Source organism: Macrosteles quadrilineatus, unplaced genomic scaffold (assembly GCF_028750875.1).
Source record: "Macrosteles quadrilineatus isolate MER2022 unplaced genomic scaffold, UCM_ALF_1.0 Scaffold_1__1_contigs__length_201487025, whole genome shotgun sequence".
Classification (NCBI taxonomy): domain Eukaryota; kingdom Metazoa; phylum Arthropoda; class Insecta; order Hemiptera; family Cicadellidae; genus Macrosteles; species Macrosteles quadrilineatus.
The window spans coordinates 57088149-57114670 of NW_026542594.1; the positions used below are offsets into that span (position 1 = coordinate 57088149).

A 26522-nucleotide genomic window follows, 5' to 3' on the forward strand; every position below is an offset into this window, starting at 1 on the left:
TAAATTATACTAGTAGTACGCTTATTCTGTGCGTAACGGGACGAGTGAACATGAGCGCAGCAATGAAAGAATCCACCCGCAGTAACTTACCGGTGTCACTGATGAACACAATGTCATTTGTATGGGCAAATTAACCAAATCTCAGTTAACAACAATCCTAACTTCTCGTCCATTAATTAACCAAAGTCATTCGTAATGTACGTAATGGATTTCCAACAGTTATCGATAGGAGGTAAATCCATCTGTGACGGCCCCAAAAATCCCCAGACCCATTACATATCAGTTGGGGAGGTTTTTGTTACACCCTCAGGAAACCTTGTCTTTACCGTCACGGAAGCTTTGCTTTATTTCAAATATAAAAAGAGGGTATGTAATATTGGACTGTTAACCTCCCAGCTTTTTGCGTCAACCAGTTGCTCACCATGGAATATTCCGTCAGCATGGCTCAGCGCTGGGTCAGGCCAACGTTCTCGGAAAGTGTAACGTGCATGGCTGGAATTTGCTGATACAGCTCAGCAAGTCGCTCGATGAAATCAGTTAATGCGCAACTATAGTTTGCCTAATGCCTGATGAATCGTTAGGCAGCAGCACCGCCCAGGGCTTGCACTGACGTCACGCGGCATAGCCGCAACGTGATTGGCTGGTTCCCCTCCACGCCCAACTCTGGGCTATGGGCAGAGCGCACTCAGTTGAGTTAGTCTAAATTCTAAATTCGGCTCGGTCGGTCACCTAAATTATCGCCTTTCCCTCACTCTTCTAAAATGTATTTTAACCTGAAAATCTGTAACTTAACTTTGTAAAACTAAGCGACTCATATCCGAATTGTATTCTTTCTTAATCGTCAGCTAGTATTGGTAACTATTAATAAGTATCGTGTTTGTAAACTAAACGTAGACTAATCACTCATCTTTCTACAGCAAGTCGATAGCTAAATACTTTTCTACTGTTTTTGTCATAAGTAAATAAATTATTTATTCGTAGTGCATTTTCGTTGTTTCATTCGGCTACCTGCCACACATCGTTCCTGTACAAAACGTATTATGATTAAATGAAGCCTATTTCCTTATTTGTTATGAGGCCTATCATAAACAAAATGAAGCCAAACTGAACTAATCTAACTTAACCTAATTGCCGCAGCAAAGTGTAAAGGAGTCTCCTTAAAAATATCGTATGGCTTATAATGTTGATATATAACACATAGAAACGATAGAGTTATTATGATGATATATAATCGATACAAACAATAGAGCTATTATATCACCTAAAAATGATTAACAATCCAATATATGTTTATCTAACTAATGTATCTAAATGCCATAAACGGTTCCCACACTCCGCACTGCTTGCCTTTACCACTTCCTTTGCCACTTCCTACGTCATGGACCTGTTTCCCTCCCTTCACAAAGCATTTTAGTATTGCAGATGCATTAATCTAACTATCACAAAGGGTTCACACACTCCGGACTGCTCGCCTTGACTACTTCCTTCACCACTTCCTACGTCAAGGACCTATTTCCCTCCCTTCACATAGCATTTTTCGAATTGCAGATACATTAATCTAACTGTCAAAAAGGGTACCCACACTCCAGACTGCTCGCCTTCACTACTTCCTTCACCACTTCCTACGCCGTGGACTTGTTTTCCTCCCTTCCCATAGCATTTTTCGAATTGCAGATACATTAATCTAACTGTCACAAAGGGTTCCCACACTCCGGACTGCTCGCCTTGACTACTTTCTTCCCCACTTCCTACGTAGACCTGTTTCCCTTCCTTCCCACAGCATTTTAGAATTGCAGATACATTAATCTAACTGTCACAAATTGTTCCCACACTCCAAACTGCTCGCCTTGACTACCTCCTTCACCACTTCCTACGTCGTGGATCTGTTTCCCTCCCTTCCCATAGCATTTTTGTATTACAGATACATTAATCTAACTGTCACAAAGGGTTTCCACACTCCGTACTGCTTACCTTTACCACTTTCTTCACCACTCCCTATGTCGTGGACCTGTTTCCCTCCCTTTGCTTAGAATTTTAGTATAAAATTAGACTAACATCATTGACTATTTAACAGTCAATGCGAACAATGAATTGAACAATGTAAAAAGCTGCTTAGTACTAAATATATACATATCTGTATATTTGTATTGTAAAGGTGAATTTTAATTCTGTACATAAACTGTACATAACTGCCATCTAATATTTTAAAAGTTATAATTATTATTCTGAAAGTTGTGAAATTATAATGTTATATATTCATAGACGTCAAACTGTTTACTCCATGAATGAAAGAGTTTAGAGGAAAAGTCGTTCTCTCTGTCTAAAGTAGATAACAAAATTGTTGGTCGCAAAACATATACAAATAAAAAGAAAAAGAAGGTAGCTTCTAATGTTATTCTTATGGGACAAATTAAAAATTTATTTTTAGGGTTTTATAATTACTGAATGGAATCGTCTAGAATTTTAATGGTGTCATAATTATTTGTGCAAAGTTTGAACGCTGTAAGTGCAACGGTTCTTGAGTTTTTTATGCAAACACACACACACACACGCAATCAAGCGGACAACTAATCTTTGACTCCACTATACACGATACATAGATTCGTTCACTTTGTTCACTCATCTATTACCCTTTATAACCCTTTGGAAACCCTCATCAGATTTTAAAATATTTTTATATCCAAAAAACATTATTGTTAACAAAAAGCCTGTAACCTGTAATTCATCCCATAGTTGCAATAACACTTTTGTCCAAAATTATTAATTTAGTATAAATTAATCCTAAAACCCCAACATTAAATTATTTTCCAAAAGCCTAAATATTATTGCAAGTGATGTTCCTTTATGAAGAAAGAAGACAGCTGGCTACAACAATGGACCCATCAACATCTTGTGTGAAATTAAGAAATCTTTCTCTTCTCTATTAGACATGACAGCTCCAACACCTTAAATTCAGTGAGGGTATAATCCTTCAGTACAGTAAAATATTCAAAAAGTCAAATTGATTATAAGTATTTAACACAAGCAACAGAAGAGTAGCCTTTACATACATTTTCTTTATTTTAAATTTGTAACTTACTGCCACATCAAGATTTATATTAACTTGTCACTGCGAAGAATCAACCTGGTGCGAACTTTCCATTTTGTGAATATTAGGCTTATCCTACTTCAAGAAATTTAACTTAATACAGACATATTTTATTTCCAATCTGAATTACAATTCAAAAACTATAACTTATTTTCATCAAGAATAATTTCAGGAAAACAATTTGAACAAGATAACTAAATTCAACCTTGATTAATTTGTCACCTATCTATAATATTAAAACGTGACAGGTTTTTTTATTTCACGATTCTGAATCAAACACTTGACGGATTTTCATGATTTTTGTATTGAAAGAAAGATAATTTTGAGAACTACGGAATGTCGAAGCCATAACTTTAGTTTAGGGTTTCAGTTTTTTAGAAAATAAGTTTGAAATGTTTAAAAGTCTAGCAGCCGACGCTAAAATTCTACACTATATTTTGGTATAAAACCATTTGCTTAACGTAACAGCTGTAAACATTAAGCGTGTGTGACACAAATTCAGCTTTTGGTTAATTATGACATGCATAGGATTGACTTATTTACACTATGTGTAATGCTATACTCATTGATACGTTCATTTATTGGGTAAGAGGATAACAGACTATTTAAATATATGTGGTAAAATGCTAGATGTTCTAATTTATTATTTTGAGCAGTCTTTAAAATTTTAAGTTTGTTTTAGTGCAATATAATTTGTTTTAACTAACAGCTGGTTGAATATAAAAATATTCTTTAGAACTATCAGGTTAGTTTATTATTCTGTGATTTTGCCATTGATTATAGGAAATGAGAAAAATTCTATAACCATTGATGTTTACAAATTAAGCCTCTGCCCCAGAGTCTTCAAAGAAAAGGTTATGGAAATTATTTTTCTGTTCAACTTTTTGAGAAAAGAATATGAAAATAACAATGTTTACATGTTTTTATTCATCTTGACAGCTTTTTGTTTACAATAAATGTTTAACTGCTTAAACTTTGCTTGGATTAGAAATTGAAATATTGAGATGACTTCAGTTTTAGGTGACTACTCAATTCCCGTACGTAGGACGGGCCAACAGCTAGTTCAATATTATTGTTGGACTATATTTACCTACCTATCCAAGCCTTATTGCAATATCAATTAGTCATACCATCCTTATATATAATACCTGAAGGTGATTTCTACGAAACACTATTCCTCCGTTAATAATGGACGGATTAAAAAAAACGATGTGTCAAAATTAAGTATTTTTTGTGTAGACGCCCCCTTTCACCAATTCGTGTAATAAAAGTCCTCGGGCTTTGCCCCACAGGCCATCAAAATACCAATGTATTTCTTATGAAGAAAAGATTTTGTTGATTTAACACAAGAATAGTTTGTATTAATTAAACAGCTGTTCATAGTAAACACATATGATATACACAAAAGCGTTCGTTTTCAGTTTCGACAACTGGAGTGGAGTGACCGTTCGTTTTCAGTTTTGATAACTGTAGGTAGTGGAGAGATTGATTACATTATTTTTGAGTTGACTCTTTTAAGTAAACGGAAATTATGACTGTTATTCGTTTTGAAAACGCCTGGAATACTTTGCAATTGCTCGAATTCGAGCAACAGGTGCACTAGTTTTTAATAATTGGCATATGTTATTTAATAAATTAAAATATTTGAAGATCTTTTGAGTCAGCCGAGTTCTTCTCCCTGAAAATATCTATAATAAACTTATTGTTAACTCATTGTTCTGTTTTACTGAGCTAAGCTAAACCAAGATGGTGACCCTTTATTGTTCATTATAATTATCAAACCACATCCACATTCATTGAAATATCCTATTCTTAGTTCATTATTAATAAATTTTTATTGTAAAGAAACCCTTTATAGATTAGTCATTTGTCTTTTTATATATTTAATTTAGGCTTAACTTAGCTTAATCCAATAAATAGTAAGTAAATGTACAAACCTGAACCAAGTTTTATTAGTCCAAATTACAAAGAACCAATAAGAAATTTTGTTACAACAAAGTTTGTTTGTTGTAGCCAATTGGGTATTGATAAAGATTATTATTTCAACAGCATAAAATTATTGTTTTCTTTTAAGAATCAAAACAAATCTTATGATAGTTAAAAGTGTGTGTCATTAAGATCCCACAATGAAATCGTAAACAGTGTATAGGCAAACTATAGAGCTGTACAATGTACATGGGGGTGGCCCTTGCTTAAAACCCACCGTTGTTGTATCTACCTATATACCATATACACCAACCAATATCATCCATATTCACTTACATACACTTCATGCAAATACACTACCCAGCTGTCCCTGATCATCGGCTTTCAATAAATGGTCCTGACTAATGAAACAGCTGGTCTTAGTCGGTAACAAAGCTACACAAGGCATCATACTCCATTCTACAAAGGCAACACTAAATAAACAGGCCGGATTTTTTTGTTTGTTAAAATATAATGGCTCCTCAGGCATGACGTCATCATAGGTGACGACAATAACGCAATGATATTTTTTTAGTTATATTTTTTTTTCAAAGAAAAGATTCAAACAAGCAGCTGATCACAAACGGAAAACACATCACGTCATTTCCGTCGCCTACAATGTGGTAATGCCAGAGGTGCATTACGGCCTGTTATTTAGTGTTGCCTTGATTCTATACACATCTTTCACTCATATTTGGGATAAAATACGTCCCAATCTTAAATGAATATGGATATGAAAATATTAATACTCTTGTGTTAATATTTTCTGTTGAACTCCTGTTAAAACAGTAACAATGCAGGTCCGACCATTTTCATTTGTATACCCCACTAAGGACAATAATACAATTTTTTTTAAATCATACTCATGAGTATTATTTTTAAATCATCTGTGTGTATTTCAGGCCTCATTCAGTCATTCACTACCCAAGATTAAGAATAAAGTGAAAATATTATTCACAAATTTATAAAGGTACTTGGTTAATGGAATACACACAAACTATTTATAATAGTTTTATATTGAGTTGTGGCATTGTACTTTGGGGTAACAGCAGCAAATCAGAGTTTTCTACTACAACAAAAAAAATATTAGAATAATATGTAAAACCCATTTCACATAACATTGCAGGCCACTTTTCATTAATCTTAAGTTCCCACCCTTACCACTGTTTGAATCAGCTATGATGACATTGAAATTTCCTGAAGTCTTTAAACGCAACCATGAAGTATATAATTACAACAGGCATCAAAACCACATACATTTCAATTGTCACTGAACATCACTGGTAATAGCCGGACCACTTCACTCAGCAAGTTATAGCTATTTAACTTACAAGTGTATGAGCGTTTTTCATCACGCAGGTGAATGTTGTGTGTTGTAGTGCATAATTCACCTATGACCTAAGTGATGTAATGGGTTTCATTACTTCACTAGTGAGTTTTTGAAACTTTAATTCACTTGTGATCTTTTATTTCAGCAAGACTTAATAGAAAAGGCCTACTACAAATTAGAAGAATAAGAAATAAACGGTACCGTATCAGCAATCTGACACATACCATTGACTATATAACACTAAAATTACCGTCGCTAGTGTTATATAATCAATACACATACTTTCTCCCGTTAGCTTGTCAACAACCTTTAAGTATAATGGGTAAGCAATGAGAGTAACGATATTTAAAGCGATATTTAATAGGAAAAATCACTAAAGTTTCTATTTTGTTTAGAATTTTAAGGACCATCACAGAAGAGTTTCAATCACAGAAGGTTTTTTTCAAAAAATCCTTTTCTGTTTTTTAAATGGGGTTCTATGGGAAAATAACATAATTTACAATAACTTTTGAACCGTCATTTTTACAGAAATGGGAGTTCTACCATTTTGTTTAGAATTTGACATCCACACATCCAGAGACACACACACACACAGACATCACTTCGAAAACCACTTTTTTGGATTCAGGGAGACCCAAAATGGATATAACCATTCAAAACTCAAACTCGAAAATATTGAGAAAGTATTATTTTTGTCAAAATTTTCGAGTACTATGTATAGGGGGAGAAAGTAAAAATGAGCCCATATACTAAAATAATACCTCTGACGACCACGGCTGGAAAGCTACTGATGGGATCATCACAAGTAAGAGTTATCACCCGCATGTGTTAATTTATGTCTGAAATCTATGTGAAAAGTAACCGATCAATAATAATATAAAATCTCTAATGTAGGAGCTGTCCAGTGAAAGATTGAGCATACAAAAACTGCGATCAGGCCAAACAGAGCTGCAGAGGACAATTGAAGGTTTGAGAGTGGAGATAGCTGCAAACCAAAGGCGAGAAACTGAGTCGGCAACTACGCTAGAGGGACTGCGGAGGGAGATACAGAGAGCAACTAATACACTGGCTGACAAGGACCGTGTCATTGCCAACATCAGGTAGGCACTGCATGCAGAGCAAAAGGCCCCTTACTACTAAAAATATGTATTCCTACAAGACCCACAAACAAAAATCTCATTGTATTCATACCCCCCCCCCCTTCAAATCACAAGATCATATCTCATAGGATGTTTGATTCTTTTATTTCTGAAATTGGTAGTCATATTGAAAATTATATTTCAAACTATCTTGGTATGGTATTTCTCATATTACCAATTTAATGGTTTAATTACCTTCAGTCTCCAGTTCAAAGTAAGTCGATTAACGCGACCTAGGTTTCAGCACGACGTTGTACTATCATCAGGCTTCCAATCAAAAATGTTGAAAATGTTGTGGCTTGGATGTCAGTTGTCGCGGCCGGTGATTTGACAAAATGTACTCGTTCTCCCCTTGTAAATACAGTACCGATCGGTAAATGTGTGTGTGTTTGTGTCTTGTGAACTATAGTTTTTACTAAACGACGTCCAATGGACTGAACATTTTCGAATGGAAGCCTGATGATAGCACAACATTGTGCTGAAACCTAGGTCGCATTAATCGACTTACTTTGAACTGGAGACTGAAGGTAATTAAACCATTATATTAGTTATAAACCAGTTCAGGGGCAATTCCACATCTTATGATGTCAAAACTATTTCTCATATTGTTTGAATTCTTATGCCATTGGCAGCCTGCAAACTCTATGTGCCTACAGCTTCCTAGCATGAAAGTAGCTTTTAGAATTTAATGAATTAAAGTATTTACTCAATTAATTAGTAAAAACATTATAGCATAGTATCAACCCTCAAGTCCAAGAAAAAATACACAAAAGAAAAGAATACAACATAACATAAAACACTATACAAATCGATTAGTGCTTTTATTTACTTTATTGAAAATGTGTTTGAAATAATTAACAACTGACTTTAAAAACTTACTGGCATACTAGCAGCAACACCTGTGATGATTTCCTGCAATTTCGGCTTTTGTGATCATTTCCAGTGATCATGGCAATATCCATGATTATTCCTCAAGATCATTGATGTGTTTAGCTGATGTAATAACTTAAGACCATAATATGTGTACCTATGTGAATTTTTGATCACCCGTTATTTTGCATTTGTTTTGTTGTATTAGTCTTTCTGTTTACATTAAAGTATGAGTTTGGTTCAACTGAACTGATTTACTTATTTGAAAATGTAACATTGACGACAAGGAAAACGAAGAATGGATAAACAAGAGTGAAATAACCTAAAGAAATCACGAGCTGTAGTACAGTAGGACAGTTAAAGAAGGCAGAAATATTCCAGTCTCAAATCCATCTGAGGTGACCAATAGTTCAATTCCCGGGTCCTCAGGTGGTATTAACTTTACACCTTTTCATCCAGGAATGGTTACAAATTTAATAAAGAGACTTCAAATATTTCTACATCTTAAAAATCTAAGTACAGATGGTAATGCTAAAGTTTACATATTGCTTTCACACCCCAGTTACTGTACACAAACAAAACAACTTTATGATTTATGTCCACCTGAAAATCCACTTACAAAAGACTACAGTGAGTTTGTTTAGATACCAAAGGAGTTTGTAGAACCACAGCCAAGTCAATGGCTTTACAACACAAGTTTATTTCTCATACTCAACAAGAACATGAAGCCATAAATGAATTCTCAATAGCACTTAAGAAATTAACTAGCAACTGTGACTTTAATTGTGATTGTGGAAAGTCGGTTGCAGAGATGTTTCTTAAACTTCAGTTTATTCACGGTTTGAATGACATAGATATTCGAGCCAATCTTTTTCAAGGACGAGAGAAACGCACATACAAAGACATTGTTATGAATCTAAAAGTGAAATGTTATAGATGCGGTTCACCTTCTCATTGAGCTAAGAAATGTAAATTTATAGATGCTGAGTGCAGGAAATGTACTAAAATTGGACACATAGCAAGTGTATGCTTACAGAAAAAGAACCAGACTAACAAAAATTTGAGGAAATACCAGACTCAAGATGGCTTGGAGAAAGGCAGTGAGTATGAACATGAAATCAATGTACTAAGTGACAGACATAAAGGTAAATTCATTCTTGACATATCGATTGAAGGTAAAACTGTACCAATGGAATTGGATACAGCCGCAGCCTTCAGTACAATGTCCTATAATGATAAAAAAATGAATGTACGTACAAAAGTATTTAAAACCAACATCGAACTTCAAATGTACACAGGTGAACCTATCAAACCCAAGGGTAAACAACACATTCGTACATTGTTCATACAAGATGCAAAAATTTGTTGGAAAACTCTACCTTATTGACCAAAATGTAGATGATAAATTTGGAAGAGAATGGCTCAGAGAAGTGACATTAGATTGGGCTGAAATAAAAAATGTGAACACAATACAACCTGAAAGCCTTGGAACCGTCCTCAGTGAGTTTGATGAAGTTTTTGATGGGGAAATTGGGGAGATACCTGAGTATCTGGGACACTATAGACTTATTGACGATCCCACACCAATATTTGTAAAGCCAAGACAAATACCCTTTTCCCTTAGAAGTAAAGTTGAAAATAAATTAAAGAGACTTGAAGACTGTAACATTATAACAAAGGTTGACCATTCTGACTGGAGAATTACCATTGTACCAGTGGTGAAGCAATTGGACAAGTACAAATTTGTGCCGATTACAAAGTAACACTGAACAGAGTAATAAAAGATGAGAACCGCCCTATTCCAAGAATTGAAGAAATTTACTCTCAAATGAACAGAGGAAAAGTATTTTTGCACGCTAGATATTTCTAACAAATATATTCACATGGATGAGGATACAGCACACACATGCAGACATTGAGTAGGCCTACACTTAAAGATCTGTACAAAGTTAACTGTTTAATGTTTGATGTCAAAGTTGCTACCTCCCTTTGGAAACAGTTCATGAACAAAACTTTACAAGGTATTTGCGCAGTGCAATGTTTTTTTGATGACATTATTATACAAGGTAAGACATGTGATGAACTCTTAAAAAGATTAAAGTTTGTTCTAGAAAGATTAAAAAGTAAAAACTTTAAATTGAACAGAGAAAAGTGCAAGTTTTTTTCAAACTAGCCTTCAATATCTGGGACATGATAATAATTAACTAGTAAACACGTTGCTCGAAATCGAGCAATTGCAAAGAAGTAAAGTAGTTATTTAAAAACAAATAAAAGTCATCATAATTTCCTATGAGTTTAAAAGACTTTGAATTGAAAAATAAATAACAGCAATTCAATTATACAGCTGATCAAAATGTAAATAACTAAGTTCTCCATAAGGATAACATGGGAACTTTCTAAGCCACTGGGGCAGAGCCCAAGGGACTTTTTCAAAAATGTCTCTTTCCAATGAGACGTCAATGGATAAAATCGGTTAAGAAATGGCGGAGGAGTTCAACCGACAAAGTTTCGTGTAGCGTATTAATTATATAGATGCTCAAGGTATTTATAAAACAAAGGTATCTCCCATCTTAAACAGCAAAAGACCAGAAAACGTAACAGAACTTGGCAAATGTCTTGGCTCAATAAACTACTGCAACAAATTCATAAAGGATTTAGCAACAATCCTACACCCACTCAACCAACTACTTAAGAAAGACGCACAACAATCAGGCTTCAAAATGTGAGAATAGTTTTCAAAGGGTCAAATCAGAACTAGCAAGTGATCGTGTCCTTGTACATTATAATCCTGATTTACCTCTGGTACTAGCAACGGATGCCTCTCCGGTGGGTGTTGGTGCTATTCTTTCACATCATTATGTGTTTGACAACGTATGGTGATAGAATCTTATTTATTTAGTTTTCCTTATGTTTATTTATTTACTTATGTTTTATTGGTAAACATTCTAGGAAGAAGCAAGAATTGGCTGTCAAAAGATTTATTTTGACAAAAGACATAGAGCCACAGAATTAATTGCCTACACTACCTGATGGAGCTCAAGTCCATATAAAGGATAGGAATCAAGAAGGAACTATATTTAAAAAATATCCTGCACCTCGAACATATATAATTCAAACACAAGATGGTTGTTTGTGGAGGAACAGAAGTTCACTGCAAAGATTTAGCACTACTATGCCTTCTGATCACTCAGACCGGCACTGCAGACCAGTCCTTCAGAACACCTGAGATGATCAGCACCTTCCGATCATCCTCCAATGGCGTCACAGCCAAATCCTTCGGTGAATCTAAGAAGATCAGCAAGACAATCCAAACCTACCCGGAGGTTCGATCTTCAGAGGGGAGATGTGTTGTTAGTCATATGTGTTTGGCAAAATATAATGTTAGAATCTTATTTATTTAGTGTTTGTTGGTAAACATTCTGAATGTGAATTTATTGTTCGTTAAGGCTACCTAATAAAGTATTTGTCTTGTTAAAAATATCTTTAATCCTACTTACGATAACACTACAAACAGCACTACAGCCAAATTGACAAGGAAGCCACTGGCATCTACTAGGGGCTTAAGAAGTTTTTCCTGTATTGTTATGGACGGAAATTTACTCTGATTACCGACCACAAGCCACTCGTATCCATATTCAGCCCCACTAAAACACTGCCATCAACATCTGCTCCTAGATTATTCAATTATGCACACTTTTTATCTGGATTCGACTACAAAATTGAATACAGAAGAACATCGGATCATGCTAACGTAGATTTTTTATCTAGGTTCCCAACTGAACATGCTTAAACTAAAAGCAGGGACAACTGTGAGCATTTTTCAACTTAGTCAGCTTGATTCTTTTCAAAATAGTAGTTCCACAATAAGTCAACAGCCCACGACAAAGACCTTCAACCAATACTAAATTCACTTTAGGAAGGTAAATCGGTGGACGTTTCTGTGTACCATGAATTAACACTTCAAGACGGATGTATGTTCAAAGGATATCGAGTTCTAATACCACAATCCCTTCGTCGGAGATGAAGTTATTGGGCATTTAGGTATGGACAAAATGAAATCCTTAGCCAGAAGCTATTGTGCGTGGAAGAATATTGACCAAGATATATAGAAATTGGCAAAATCATGCAAACAATGCCGTTTGAAACAAAATGAACCAAGAAAGGAACAAAATCATCCATGGCTAGCTCCTCAGGGACCATGGGAAATGCTACATAGACGTTGCTGGCCCAATGCAAGGACAGTGGTACTTGATAATTGTGGACGCCTTTAATAAGTGGATTAAGGTAATACCTAGTAAGAATACTTCTACAGAATTTTGCACAAGAGAACTTAAAAAATGATTTGCTACATTTGGTCTTCCTATGATTTTGGTTTCTGACAATGGAAGTCAATTCACTTCTAGCGTCTCTTTGACTCTTTGAACAGTTCCTATCAGAAACCAGCGTGGTACACAAAAGAACTGCTCCTTACCACCCTTCATCATACGGACAGACTGAGCATTCTGTTCCGACTGTGAAGAAGTCCCTAAGAGAAATGGAAGACGAGAGAGGAAGACTAGACGTCAAACTCTTCAGAATGCTTATGCAGTTAGTTACGTCAAACCTCAAATTAATCTGGCTGTGATGCATACTACTTGATGTTTTGCAGGAAGATTCGAACACACATAGCTCTTTTACATTTTAAAGGTAAACAAGAAACTGAACATGTGAAGCAAGCAACACGATATTTTAAGGAGGGAGACAGAGAGTACAAGCGAGAAATTATTCAAACTCAAAAGACAAGTGGAGTTTTGGAAGAATATTGGAAAGGGAAAGTAGCCTTCTGTATAAAGTACGAATAGACAATGGAGCTCTGTCTGTAGGCGTCATGTTGATCAAATGCGAAGTAACGTTACCAAAACATTTCAGAGGGGAGAATTAATGTGTTTACCTAACCCGCCATGTTAAACTTACCTATCCCAAGCGTGATGTATACAACTTCTTCACTTCTCGAGTGATGTAAAGTTGAAAAAACTCACTCGGTGAGGTAATGAAACCCATTTAAATAACATTGAGTGTTTTACTTAAAAAATATACCTCTATGGAGCCAACGACGATCAACGCTAGAAATCAGCTGTGCGCTTGAATTTTATTGTTATGCTTTGTAGAATTTTTCTAACCTAGCTTTTGTTTGTAAATGAACGTTACTGTTAGAAGATGAGTGAAGTGAATAATGAAAAATATTTCTCGTAACCTCCTGTATATTGTCGGGTCAGGTAAAATCTTGTACGTTACACGTTACGCAAGAGCGTGTTGACATCACTTAGGTGAATTATGCAACTCGCTTCCGCTCGTTGCACAACGTTCACCTGCGTGATGTAAAAACGCTCTTACTACACTTGTAATGTAAATAGCTATTACCTGATGTAATAACTTAAGACCATATGTGTATGTGAATTATTGATCCCCTGTTATTTTGCATTTGTTTTGTTTGTACTAGTTTTTCTGTTTACATTAAAGTATGAGTTTGATTCAACTGAACTAATTTAAACTTATTATTTGAAAATATAACAATCGTGGACATATCGTGATAATTTCCCATAACTGCAGCAACATCCGTTATGATTCCCTGTGATCGCTTCAACATCTGTCACCATCTCTCAGGTGAGATGTATTGGCATATTTTATTGGTGATTATTCAAAACCTACATTTTCTGCACCAATACACAATTGACGTCAAATTCAAAGACTTGTTACAACTTTTTTGCGTTTTGCCCCCAGAGGTGCAGAGTGATTGGCCACACCTTTTTGTCCATGCCTAAGGCCGGCTCTGACTGCATGTTCAATGCTATCTACAAATTGTTATTTTCAATGATAAGTGTAATGCCATACAAAGATGGGAGACAGTCTCTCACCAGGAGAATATTATTGTGCCAAAATTGTGTAAAATTCCAGTCCATTCTTTCACTGTTCTTGCTACTCGAAGGTTTCTATATTGTATAAACCTGAAGTTAACTTAAACTTAGTTTTACCAACTTAGGTAAAATTGAAGGCTTTAACTTTTTATGAAGGAATTAAATGAAGAATAATCTACATCCATACAGTACCATTACATTCTATGATAACTTACATGGTGTTAAATCATTATATTTCCAGTAGGCCTATGGTTATCTTTATTAATAAAAACCCATTTTCTCATGGTTTTTAGGAAGGAAGAAAAGGACCGAACAGCTATATTAGTAACTGCAATAAAAACGTATGTGAACCAAGTCAATCTTTCAGGACAATAAAATATACAGATAACAAATAGTTATTATTTACACAATGAACCAAACTAAAACTAATTAAGGTTGAAATCTGTTATGATGCACTAGATCACGTAAAAGGTGAGTACCAGGTGGGTCTATCCCAATATACCAATCAGTATGCAGTTTGAGTAACAAAATAAAATAAGTACAATAAATTAATTAAAATAAATTAAATGAATTGAAATGAAATAAAATAAATAAATAAATTAAATATAAAATAAGAAAATTTTAAGTTTTTAGTACTTATTTATACACATTGTCTGCCATGATTTCTAACGTTTTGGAACTATTCTTAACACTAATTATGCCATACCATTTATCCTATCAGAATAGCGTTGCCTTCATCTAATTAGGAAAAGGTATCTGGAAAGGTGGGAAAGTGACGCATGAGTGTGGGCAGCTGAAAGGCATGCCTCAAGGCGCTAAATACCGTTTGTGTTGATGTGTGTTGAATTGAAAGCTGTAAGGCACATTGAAATTGAAAGCGCACGCAGGGACGCATTTAAGTATCTGCCGCCTCTAGGCAACAAAATTTGCCGCCGCCCCCCCTCAAACTTGTCAACGCACTCCCTGACCTCACTAATATCACCCCAATGGCCAATACATGCCCTGTCAGCTGATTTTGTAGAAAAATAGTCTGCAATATTGCATGCTGCATCAACAAATTTAATAACTTTTTGTATCCCTTCAATGGACGTTTTTTTGCACCGTTTTAAGCAAAACGTGATTCTGACTTGGATACACGAAATGCGACGTTTTTGATCCAATCAGTAATTATAATCGCGTTTTGCGGCGTGAAACGGCACACAGAATCGTCTATATACTGTACAAGGGATCTTAACTTATCTGTAATTCAAGGGGATACAGTACATTTTGACCCGTTAAGATTTTTTTATTGTAATAGCATTAGACCTAGTCCCAAATATGACTGCTTTCAGAAACTGACAAAAAAAAACTAAATTTTAAACCATACAGTATGACTACTGAGGCTAGACCCTCGACTAAACTCTCGAGGTAATAAATCGGGGTAGATTATCCGAGCGCAGAGGCCAATAATCTCACTATGTTTTGGCACACCCACACACATGTATTATTTTTTACCCGCTCAACTACGTTAGTCTCACCCAGGGCTGAGTCTCACCGCTCCACTATGTTTTCACCCTTGACCATAATTAAGTGTATGAGTCTTAACCGCTTGCCCCTAACCTCTAAAACCAATCTGCTATGCTAAGGCTAAACAAACATCGAAAGAAAACATTAAGTTGTAATCTTACCAGCCGTTAAAAGGTGATTATATGATTCAAACTTAGAGACGTTTATTCAATTCAACAGTTCACTAATGATTATCTGTTACATTATGGTAAAAGTCATAATAGAAATACTACAATGTCTACACACCACAATGTTTACACACCACATTGGATGGACTTTCAACAACCTTTCAACTAGCACTGCCGCTGCGTAGTGGCGTTGGCGTATGAAGTAAACAGGGGGAAGTATTCTCTTCGTTCACCACTGCGCAGCGGCCGACAACCCGCTCCCGCGAAGTGTGTGTAGAAAAATAGTCTGCAATATTGCATGCTGCATGCCGCCAGACCAATAGGGCAGCACAGATAATGTTTGACTTTATTGCGTTCTGAAATAATTTTATACTTAATCATAATATTTTAAATGGCTGTTTTGCCGTTCCTGGAATTATTTGCTAAACTTTTTTTATCAAAACCCCAATTTTTTACCCTCAAAATTTAGCCGCCCCTAAAATTTGCCGCCCTGTCTAGTCCGCCTATTCGGAAATATGTCCCTGAGCGCACGAGTGACGACATAGCTATTTATATATATTATATAGTGACATCAATGATGAGCAATGATAGTGATAAACAATAATATGTCGAGATTGACATAGGCCTTCCTGAAAATGACCCGATTTTCAAGGAACCCAATATCGAGTTTGTTTTTCAAAATGACAACGCTTTCATGAATTACAATATTATGACTCCACTACTGATACCAATGTTTTGTTTGCTGTGGAAAATGTACATACAACATTTGAGGCGGATCAAGGTGTTTGGACATATACTGACACTACTCCAACCATTCATGATTTTGAGGGAGAAGAAAAGGTGCACATCGATAGACCCAGTAGACATTTTTTCAAATGTTTTTTGATGATCCCCTCATTGAAATAATTATGTCATGGGTAAACAAACTTTGGATGAATGGGGAAATCCTACCTCCAAACAATATGAGATGGTGGAAGGATACAAATTCAAAGGAAATCAAACAGTTTTTGGGGTTGTGCATGCTCATGGTACATTTCAAATTTCCTAGTGTAAAACATTGTTGGAGCAAATCAGAGTTGTATGATCATGCAATTTTTGGTAATACTATGTCACACAACCGTTTTGAAGCATTACTAAGGTTTCTTTATTTCTACGACCCTGATACAGATCACTCCGATAATAAATAAACTGTATAATATAGGAGGATAGCAGCTATAGTATTAGGAAAACGGGAGTGCCGATGGAGACCAGGTCAAGTCCCTTCTCACGCACGCACACCCACACTCACGGGCGCAAGGGACAGGGTTGGCCGATGAATAGTTGGGGTGGCCCGGCCTTTAATTCCCATTAGCTACGCCTCACCGAATATTCTACTTAATAGCCGAAATTTAATAAATAATCATTATTTACCAAACTACTTGATACTGTATTGTTAGTTATCATAATACAAACAATAATTGTGTGTTTGTCCCATGTTAATCGGCCGACTTTAAGGGTTGTAATAAACTGTTATTATTATTTTAATATAACAAATTACATTACAAAATTAATTTTGTTTTTATGTTAGCAAACCACAAGCACCGATGGAAGCCGGGTCAAGTGCCGTGACAAACACGCACCCCCACACTCACAGGGGCAAGGGATTAGGTCCATACTTCCTTTGACCCCTATGAGTAATTGACCTAGTGTCAATAGCAAAGTACTGGCTAATATGATTCATAAGTGTGAGTCAGAGAATTTTGCCTTTAAGCTAATGGGTTGTTAGCAGGGGTGCCCAGAGGGGGGGACCGTGGCGCGTTTGCGCCACAGGAATTTTTGGGGGGGAACTTCTTTAGGGAGATTTTGGGGGGGGGATATTTTTTTGTTAGCTGTCATAATGAATGTAGAATTTTGTATAATCAGACTGAAAAACTTTTCTAAGTAGCTCACTATCAACACCAACAACATTCTGCCATTCGTAATTAAGATTGCTTCTAAGAATGGTAAAACGCACCTTATCAGACAATCCTTAATATGTACTAGTGTCAACTTTTTTATTCTGTGTTCGCTGACTTTTACTTGCTACATATGTTTTGGTGGTTCTTTAACTCCACCATCGTCAGTCTTAGGCCTTTAAAAAGATCCACTTCTGGAGGTGTCGTCAGAATACGTTACAAACATTTAACACAAAACACAAAACGATTACAGATATGCCTTACAATGCTAAGAGTACATTGGCACGGGCAGGACTTGAAGTGAAGTAAACTGAATCAGTTCTAGGGATGGCAACGATATATCGATATTTTTGAAACATCGATATTCTGGCCCCGATATATCGATATATTGCCATCGACAAATTCTTCCCGATAGTATCGGAGACATCGATGTTTTTGGGTCCGATATATCGGATTCATAAAATGACAAAAAATTGTCATTTTATTTAAATTTTCTTGGGAATTTAAGTTCCAATCGTAAGCCCTTAATTTAATTTTTTAACTTAATAACTTAATTTTTTCATTATGTTTAATCTAAATTAAAGATAACATTTTTCGTGATTCTATGTACTTAAATAACACTTAATGTTCCCTGTGTCTGCACATTTGTAATTACAATAAGCAGTTTTCTTATAGAAAAGCGAAGTAAAATTTTCGATGTATCGTTGTCCCGATATATAGGGAATATCGATATTTTGGGGGTCGATATATCGTAGACATCGATATATTGCTTCCGATATATCGGAAACCCGATATATCGACAAAACGAAAAATTTTGCCATCCCTAATCAGTTCAGTTCAGGTTATGACGGACCGACGTGGTCTCTGGATTGTCGTCTGTTTTGTGCGTTTTCAACAGCTGATATTGGACTATTGTTGTAGTGACTGAGAAGAGTGTTGAAAATATAATGGGATTCATAATTAATTGAGTGTTTTCACTCAAAAATTGTGTGCTGTCCCTAGTTTTATTTATTTATATACCGGTATTCCAAACTCTTCCAAAGTATTTAATAAATTTCTTTTCACGCAGTAATGTATAGAATTTCGAGACCATCATTTTTATCATTTATATCCAGCATAAAAATTGGTTATTGTAAATAGTTTTGAATGGAAAACTCAGTTATGAATCCCATTATATTTTCAACACTCTCCTCTGTCACTACAGTTAGTCCTAACATCTGTTGAAAACGCAGACGACAATCCAGAGGTCGGTCTGTCATAACCTTATTCAGTTTACTTCCAGTCCTGCCCGCAGCAATGTCCTCGCATGAATTGATAGGCCTATATGTAATCGTTTCGTGTTTTGTGTTAAATGTTTGTAACATATTCTGACGACACCTCCAGAAGTCGACCCTTAAGTCTGATGATGGTGTATGTTACATATGGAAGTCTAAATATGTTAAAGAACCGCCAAAACATATGTAGCAAGTAAAATACGACACTACCGTACATATATTATTAAGGATTGTCTGACAAGATGCGTTTCTACCACTATTAGTCATAAAAGGCAATCCTGGGGCTATCAAAATGAATTATAAGATTACTTCGTCACAAAAACTTTTTGTGCTAGTGGCAATTAAGGTATTTTGTGTATTTTGCCCGGCGATTTTTGTAGAAGGCAGCCTGGGATTGGCGAGCAACAAGTCTACCCTATTTCGTGACTCTCTGCCTATAATTTTGAAACCAGATACTTTTTGTCAAAGTATTATTAATGCTCTTAAAGCTGTTTGAATTCTTAAGCCCTGTAAAAATTAACGCCACCTAATATATTGTACAGTTACAATACTGTGTTGGAGTAGAGTAATTCACCGAGTATATTGAGCACATGTTGGCTGACAATACAGTTTCTGAATTGTAAATTGAAAAACTTCTAATTTGTCCGTTAGTTAGATATAATGATGTATTGTTAAATGACGTTTCCTATTAAACATTAATATTGATTATCAGCAGGTTTGTTTTTCTTTACCTCAAGTTTACTAAATACTTGAAATTCTCGTTTTATGAGGTAAAGGGGAAATTTCCAGATACATAGGCAGGTGGAGGGTAGGTTTAAATAGACGGCAGCATAAATTGGGGGGGACTACTCCTTTGGCTTGGGGGGGGGGGGTTGCGCCTCTGGGTTTGGGGGGGATGGGCACCTCTGGTTGTTAGTGTTGTCATATCAGTAGCAACTTGGTATTCGGAGTGTGCAGCACTGGTCAATCGGTTTTAGACAGTTTTTCATTTGCATATGTGTTTTTTTTTTACTAATTATAGTTCTATGCGTTTAGTGTGTATGCTCAGAAAATGTCTTCTGCAAAAAAAACGCCAAGTGATTCATTCGCAGGCAAGGACAATCATAGCGAGAGTTATTAATTATTTTGAAAGTGAGAAAATAAACAAAGGACCGTTACTTGATGTTAAAAAGGTGTTGCAACGAACTGCAGACCCATGCGGCATTTCGTTGAAAACTGTTGGAAATATTAAAGCACAAGTTCGTGAGGTTACGAAAACTGCTGCAGCTGATAATCTAGATTTAACGGATGATGGAATGGATGTTGTGGAGGACCAAATTCCAGATCAACTCCCCATTTCTACCAACGTTGTTCTGCGTACTCCAAGAAAAGGATTAAATATGATAAATACCCCCGCCGCAGCAAACCTGCAGACTAAGCGAATTTCCATTTGCCTGATTGGATTTACACTAAAATGTCTACTTAAAAATATAACATTTATTCCCTATTTAAATAGAATTAGTTTAAAAAGTACTTAGGTTTGCTGCATCAGGGGGGGGTAAAACTGTTTTTTATGTTAATAGTTAGTAAGAAATAAAAACATTTTCCAAATTTGATCAAAATATGTTCATATACAAGCAAACTACAACAGTTTACTTATTCTCCATAAGAATAACATAGGAATTTTAAATTTACAATTTTTTGGAATTTTCTCCGTAACCATTAGGCACATAATAACGCTTCAATATACAAAATTATTTGTTTTTTTAAGCTCTGCAAAATGCTTTGGAAAGAAATTGCTAAATTTTATGTTTTTTGGGTCAAAAATGGGAAAAACCTATTTTTACCCCATAAAACCCCCCGTAAGCCCCTGTTCCCCTAGTCCGATCATGCTGGTTCGCGAACTCGTTCGAAAAAATGTAGGTTTACATGTTTATACCAAATTTCATCAAAATCGGATAATTTTTGCTTGAGTTATCGTGCTAACGGACACATATATATATACAGGGTGTTTTTTTAAAAACTTGCATCTTTATTTATGTAAAAACCGCAATAGATAGAAATATGCAGTTTGCGGGAATCATCTATTGACGTAGGGGGACCAATTGTTTTGAATTCAACGTTACATTCACATTCCCCCCCTTTCCCCCCCTGCCCCCAACTTAATTTTTTTAAATAGCAAGGTACCCCTTGTGACATATCAAATAAAAGGGCATGAAAAAAGAAAATGTTTGATGAAAAAAAATTGAAAATCGGTTCATAAATTTGTGAGATATTCCCCCCCTCACCCCCCCGGAACTTTTTTTTTTAATAGCAAAGTACCCCTTGTGACATATCAAATGAAAGAGCATGAAAAAAGAAAATTTTTGGTGAAAAAAATTTAAAATCGGCTCATGAATTTGTGAGATAATCACCCCCCTTTTCCCATACCCATAACTTGTTTTTTAATAGCAAGATACCCGCCCTTGTGACATATCAAATGAAAAATAAATTTCACCAAAATTTTTCTTTTTTTATGCTCTTTCATTTGATATGTCACAAGGGGTACTTTGCTATTAAAAAAAAAAAGTTCCGGGGGGGTGAGGGGGGGAATATCTCACAAATTTATGAACCGATTTTCAATTTTTTTCATCAAACATTTTCTTTTTTCATGCCCTTTTATTTGATATGTCACAAGGGGTACCTTGCTATTTAAAAAAATTTAAGTTGGGGGCAGGGGGGGAAAGGGGGGGAATGTGAATGTAACGTTGAATTCAAAACAATTGGTCCCCCTACGTCAATAGATGATTCCCGCAAACTGCATATTTCTATCTATTGCGGTTTTTACATAAATAAAGATGCAAGTTTTTAAAAAAACACCCTGTAGAGAACCCGTCCTTTGTACGGGTACGCGTCTAATTGGCACCACGTCAGATTGGCACCGCGACAGATTGGCACCGCTCCTAGAGGTGCCAATCAGTCGTAACAGTACACGACAGATTGGAACCTGGAGAAAGGGGTGGTGCCAATCTGTCGTGGTGCCAAGCTGACGGCTGCCGCAGAGGTGCCAATCAGTCGTAACAGTACACGACAGATTGGAACCTCAAGAAATGAGTGGTGCCAATCTGTCGTGGTGACAAGCTGACGGTGGCCGCAGAGGTGCCAATCAGTCGTAGCAGTATACGACAGATTGGCACCGCTGCCCTCAATAGGCCCACCTGTTCGTTTTACTTACTAGTCTGATGTTTGAAAACAGAAACTTGTCAATACTTGATGCAATTAATGTCAATTAATGCATACACATTGATAAAATATTAACTTTAACAGCACAAACCGCTTCGTAAATGGTCCATCTAATCAAAGTTACAGTTCCTCAAGGCTTTTAATATTATGCCATTAAACTCAAGTTTATAATTTGGAAAACGTCTGATACCTACTAAAGTATTTGGCACAATTGAATGAAACCTTGCAGTCATTTTTCGGAAGTTGGGTGTGCGTTAACCTGGTTAAAAAAGGTTTTTTTCATTCAGAAGTTACAGCTTGTCTAAGATATGACAATTTATCATTCAGTTAACTAATATTATTTCAATGAAATGATATTTTTTATGCATTATAGAGTGATAAATTGTGATATATTTGAGATGCTGTAATTTATTACTTAATTTACCTTTTTTTAAACAAGATGCGGTTGCACGCAAGTAGGCTTGCCCTAACCAAAACTCTAAAATCAGGTAATGTATAACTCGAGGTATGGTTACACTGAATATGCAAATCTTCTGAAATGGGGTTATTTAGGCGTGAAATTTACGTGGATTAAGATATATATAGCTATGGAAATTGAAAGTGGTCGCTATGATGGATTTTCTGCCTCATATCAGGACTTTGAGAGAAAATACTGTACTTTTAAACACTTTCTTAGTATGCATCTAGATATAGGCTACATGCCATGATGTCGTGTTAGTTAAACAGTTTGTAACTCGAGACCGGCTGGATCTTTTTAATGATTTATGATTTGTTGGATTCGTCTTTAATCCGATTAACACATGTATCTTCAGTTCAGTACCAAATTTAGAACTAAGCCCCACATATGTATGTTATGCGTATGAAGAAAAATATGATGGTTTTTGACCATATGCATAGATTAATTTAATATATTTTAGAAACAGCTGATTAAACATTTGACAGGTAATGTAATTGAATGTCATTTTCAGCGGTTTTATGTTGTCTGTGATTGTTTTTAAAAGACTTATAAAGGTGGCCGGTTGATTTGGTTTTTTTTTACTTTTATGGGGTACAAAGTTCGCCGGGTCATCTAGTTTGTAATGTACAGTTCGCTCAATGTTTCTGTAAACATAACAATAAAATACGTTTTATATTAATTGTTTTTCGTGTTAACATTAACAATTCGCATGTGTTTTCCTAGTAGGCCTACGCTTTATTTAAGGAATCTTGATCAACAGTAATAACAAAAACTAGTCGAAATCAAAATACTACTGAGCAAGGCTTGGTCCTAACAGTAGGCATACTTTACAAATATTAGGATTGAGAAACAGATTGTGTGGTGTAGTTAACTGAACTGTCATTAATTAAAAAACGATCCCTAAATGCCTCAAGGGTCACAGCACTGACGCTAGTTTTTATTTATGGCCTTGTCCTATTTCAAAAAAGGATCATCTTATAAAAGGTGCTTGAAAAAATATTCGAAACCCTCCCAGCGTGGAGTTTTCCGGCTTCCTCAAATTCTCTGTACGTCCGCTCGTTTGTCAATGTCAACGTTTATGTTGAAGACCAAATTGACAGTTGGAAATGCCACATAACTTGCAGACTCAAATATAGAAATCCCCGTAATTTGAATAGCGTGAGGATGCCAGCAGTCCCTGGTGGTCGCCCGTAACAAAGACACTGTTGTTTGTCAACAAGGGATTAGGATTGCCCGTCTACCTGTTATGGGGGGAGGACACCCCGACTTTAAAGCCAGGTTATTGAACCACGAGGGAAATAATAGCTACGGTAAACCATCAGGCCAGATTTAGATTAAATGTGCTGCACACACATTATGTCAGTAGTGAATTGATATACGGGACTCGTATTAAGTGTACTGTACACTGTACTGTCAATAAAGGGGGTTCAATGATTTTAATTAACTTTAATATGGAAATAATTTTTTTTGTAAGTAACACACTGAGTTAATATGGTATGGTACGTGTTATAATGAATTTTCTAACATTAAATTTGAACATGAGGTTAGGTTTCTCCAATACAGCATATGCAGACTCACGATAATCTGAGCCCCAATTGATCAAGCCTCCGTAGATAACCGAGCTCATCGGAAAAGTATAATAACAATTAAGCTATTAAAACCGCGAAAATTAACGTGAAAAGTGAAGATTCTTTCTTTTAGTGCAGTAGTAAGTAGCAACCAGGTAGCAACATTATTCTTACTAACAGTTGTTCGCTCAAGCTGTTGATTACCACAAATAGTACGTTCGTCTTACGCAAAAATCTTTAGTAGCAATTGTTACATATTTTACTGTGGGCCCTGACTGTGATATTTGGTATATTCCACGAAGTACGAAATGAAAGAATCCTTATTCACTAATGCCACATCTGATTCAAAGTACAATGCTTAATAAGTTAAATCATTCTATAAACATGCTATCTGGTAGCAAAAGCGTAGTGAAAAAATCAGTCTAAAAGGGCCATTACACATTCGGCGAGTTTCTTGCAGATGTTTGGCGGTTTTTGCACTCAAGAAGTAGTTGTGATTTCTTCCCTACGAAAAGGGATTTGTTTGAATTTTTACGAGCAGGAAATATTCTATATATTAATTTGAAACTGTTTTTCTTTGTCATAGCTAAATTGAGAGAACGGCTGGGCGTAGAAACTCGGTAGAGGTGTCTAAAAAAAAGGTCTTGGTCTGTAGATGAGCCATCAAAAGAGGAACGTGGTAAATTCCTTTGGGGCTCTGCCCCAGTGGCCTTTGAATTCCCATCCCATGTTATTCTTATGGAGGAAAACTGGGTTTTTGTCCCAGCTAATTTAAGAGAACGGCTGGGCGTAGAAACTTGGTAGGGGTCTCTAAAGAAAGGTCTTGGTCTATAGATGAGCCATCAAAAGAGGAACGAGGTAAATTCCCTTGGGGCTCTGCCCCAGAAGCCTTTAAAGTTGCCTCTTCAAATTTGTTTACCATATGCATAATTCTACACTACTTTTTAATGAAACAGCTGTTAATATTTAAATTGTGATTTATTGAATTTTTCAAAATGAAGTACAGTATTTGCAATGGGTTTTTTCTGATTTTAAAATCGATTTTATTCTGCATCGCGTCATGTTTTGCAATATAATGTTCTATTACCAAATCAGTGGAAAATCCTAATATCACAGTAACTCTTAAAATTTAAGGGGTTAACTTATATCTGTTGTATGGCTTGGTTTCTGTTTTTTTTACCACTTCTTGGAGATTGTAAATACCAATTGGAGATTGTAAATCGTCTGCCACTTCTTGGTGATATTCTTTGGCGTATTGCATCTGTCGACGAAACTTGGGTTGGTGAAATTATTACAATGGAAAAAAGCGAGAAATCCTGGACAATTTGATATAGGCTAAAAATAAAACTGAATTAACACTGCTCTACATTTCTTGAGCAATCATTGAAATAACCGATTTGCAAACAATGGAAACATAGAAAAAGTCATAGAACACAACCAAGCAGAAGAAATATAAATAATGTTTTTTTCATTTATAATCGTTATCATAGACAACCTAATGCGGCTATGAGAGGGAAAAATTTGTAGAAAACACTAAAAAAACAAGATCAGCTTTTTGAGAAAAGATAAGACATTTACAAAAGATTTTGATTATATCTAACTGTTGTGTAGATCGTGAGTATTTCCATAATCTTTGTGAGTCGACTGTAATGCTTCGCAATTGCTCGAATTCGAGCAACAGGTACACTAGTTTCTATAGTTAATCAGGAATAAAATAGTTTTTCCTACAGTCACCTAACAATGTTCATGTTCTCTCACTGATTTGAGAAAGCAAAGTGGCCAATTCACTCATCAGTGAGACAATGTTAACATTGTCTCACTCTAATTACTTTGTCTCACTCCAGATTTGCAACGTGAAGGGACGAAATAGTGAGCGCAACATGCAGACAAGGTCGTATGTGCGCGAAATACGTTGGCAGCACTGGCTGTAAATCAGCTGGTCAGCTGTTGTAGCCTACTGTTGTTTTTGTCACTTCACATTAAATGTCATATTAAAAGATCACTTCTGTGTAAAAATATGTTACGTTTGTTTGCCAATTTATTTGTTTCATGGTAACTGTAGGAAAAATATAATATGCAACTCGAGTGCAAAGTGCAATTGCCTCACTCGAGAAACCATTCCTCACTCG

General features: G+C 35.8%; 1 protein-coding gene across 1 annotated transcript in view; it reads left to right on the forward strand.

Annotated features, from left to right (window-relative positions):
• Positions 1-14661, forward strand: part of LOC128997255 (leucine-rich repeat-containing protein 45-like) — a 79712-nt gene extending 65051 nt beyond the window's left edge. Inside the window, exons 11-12 of the mRNA XM_054422872.1 lie at positions 7278-7483; positions 14580-14661. Coding sequence (XP_054278847.1) covers positions 7278-7483; positions 14580-14661 — 288 coding nt within the window. The remainder of the gene's footprint in view (positions 1-7277; positions 7484-14579) is intronic.
• Positions 14662-26522: the final 11861 nt, after the last annotated feature.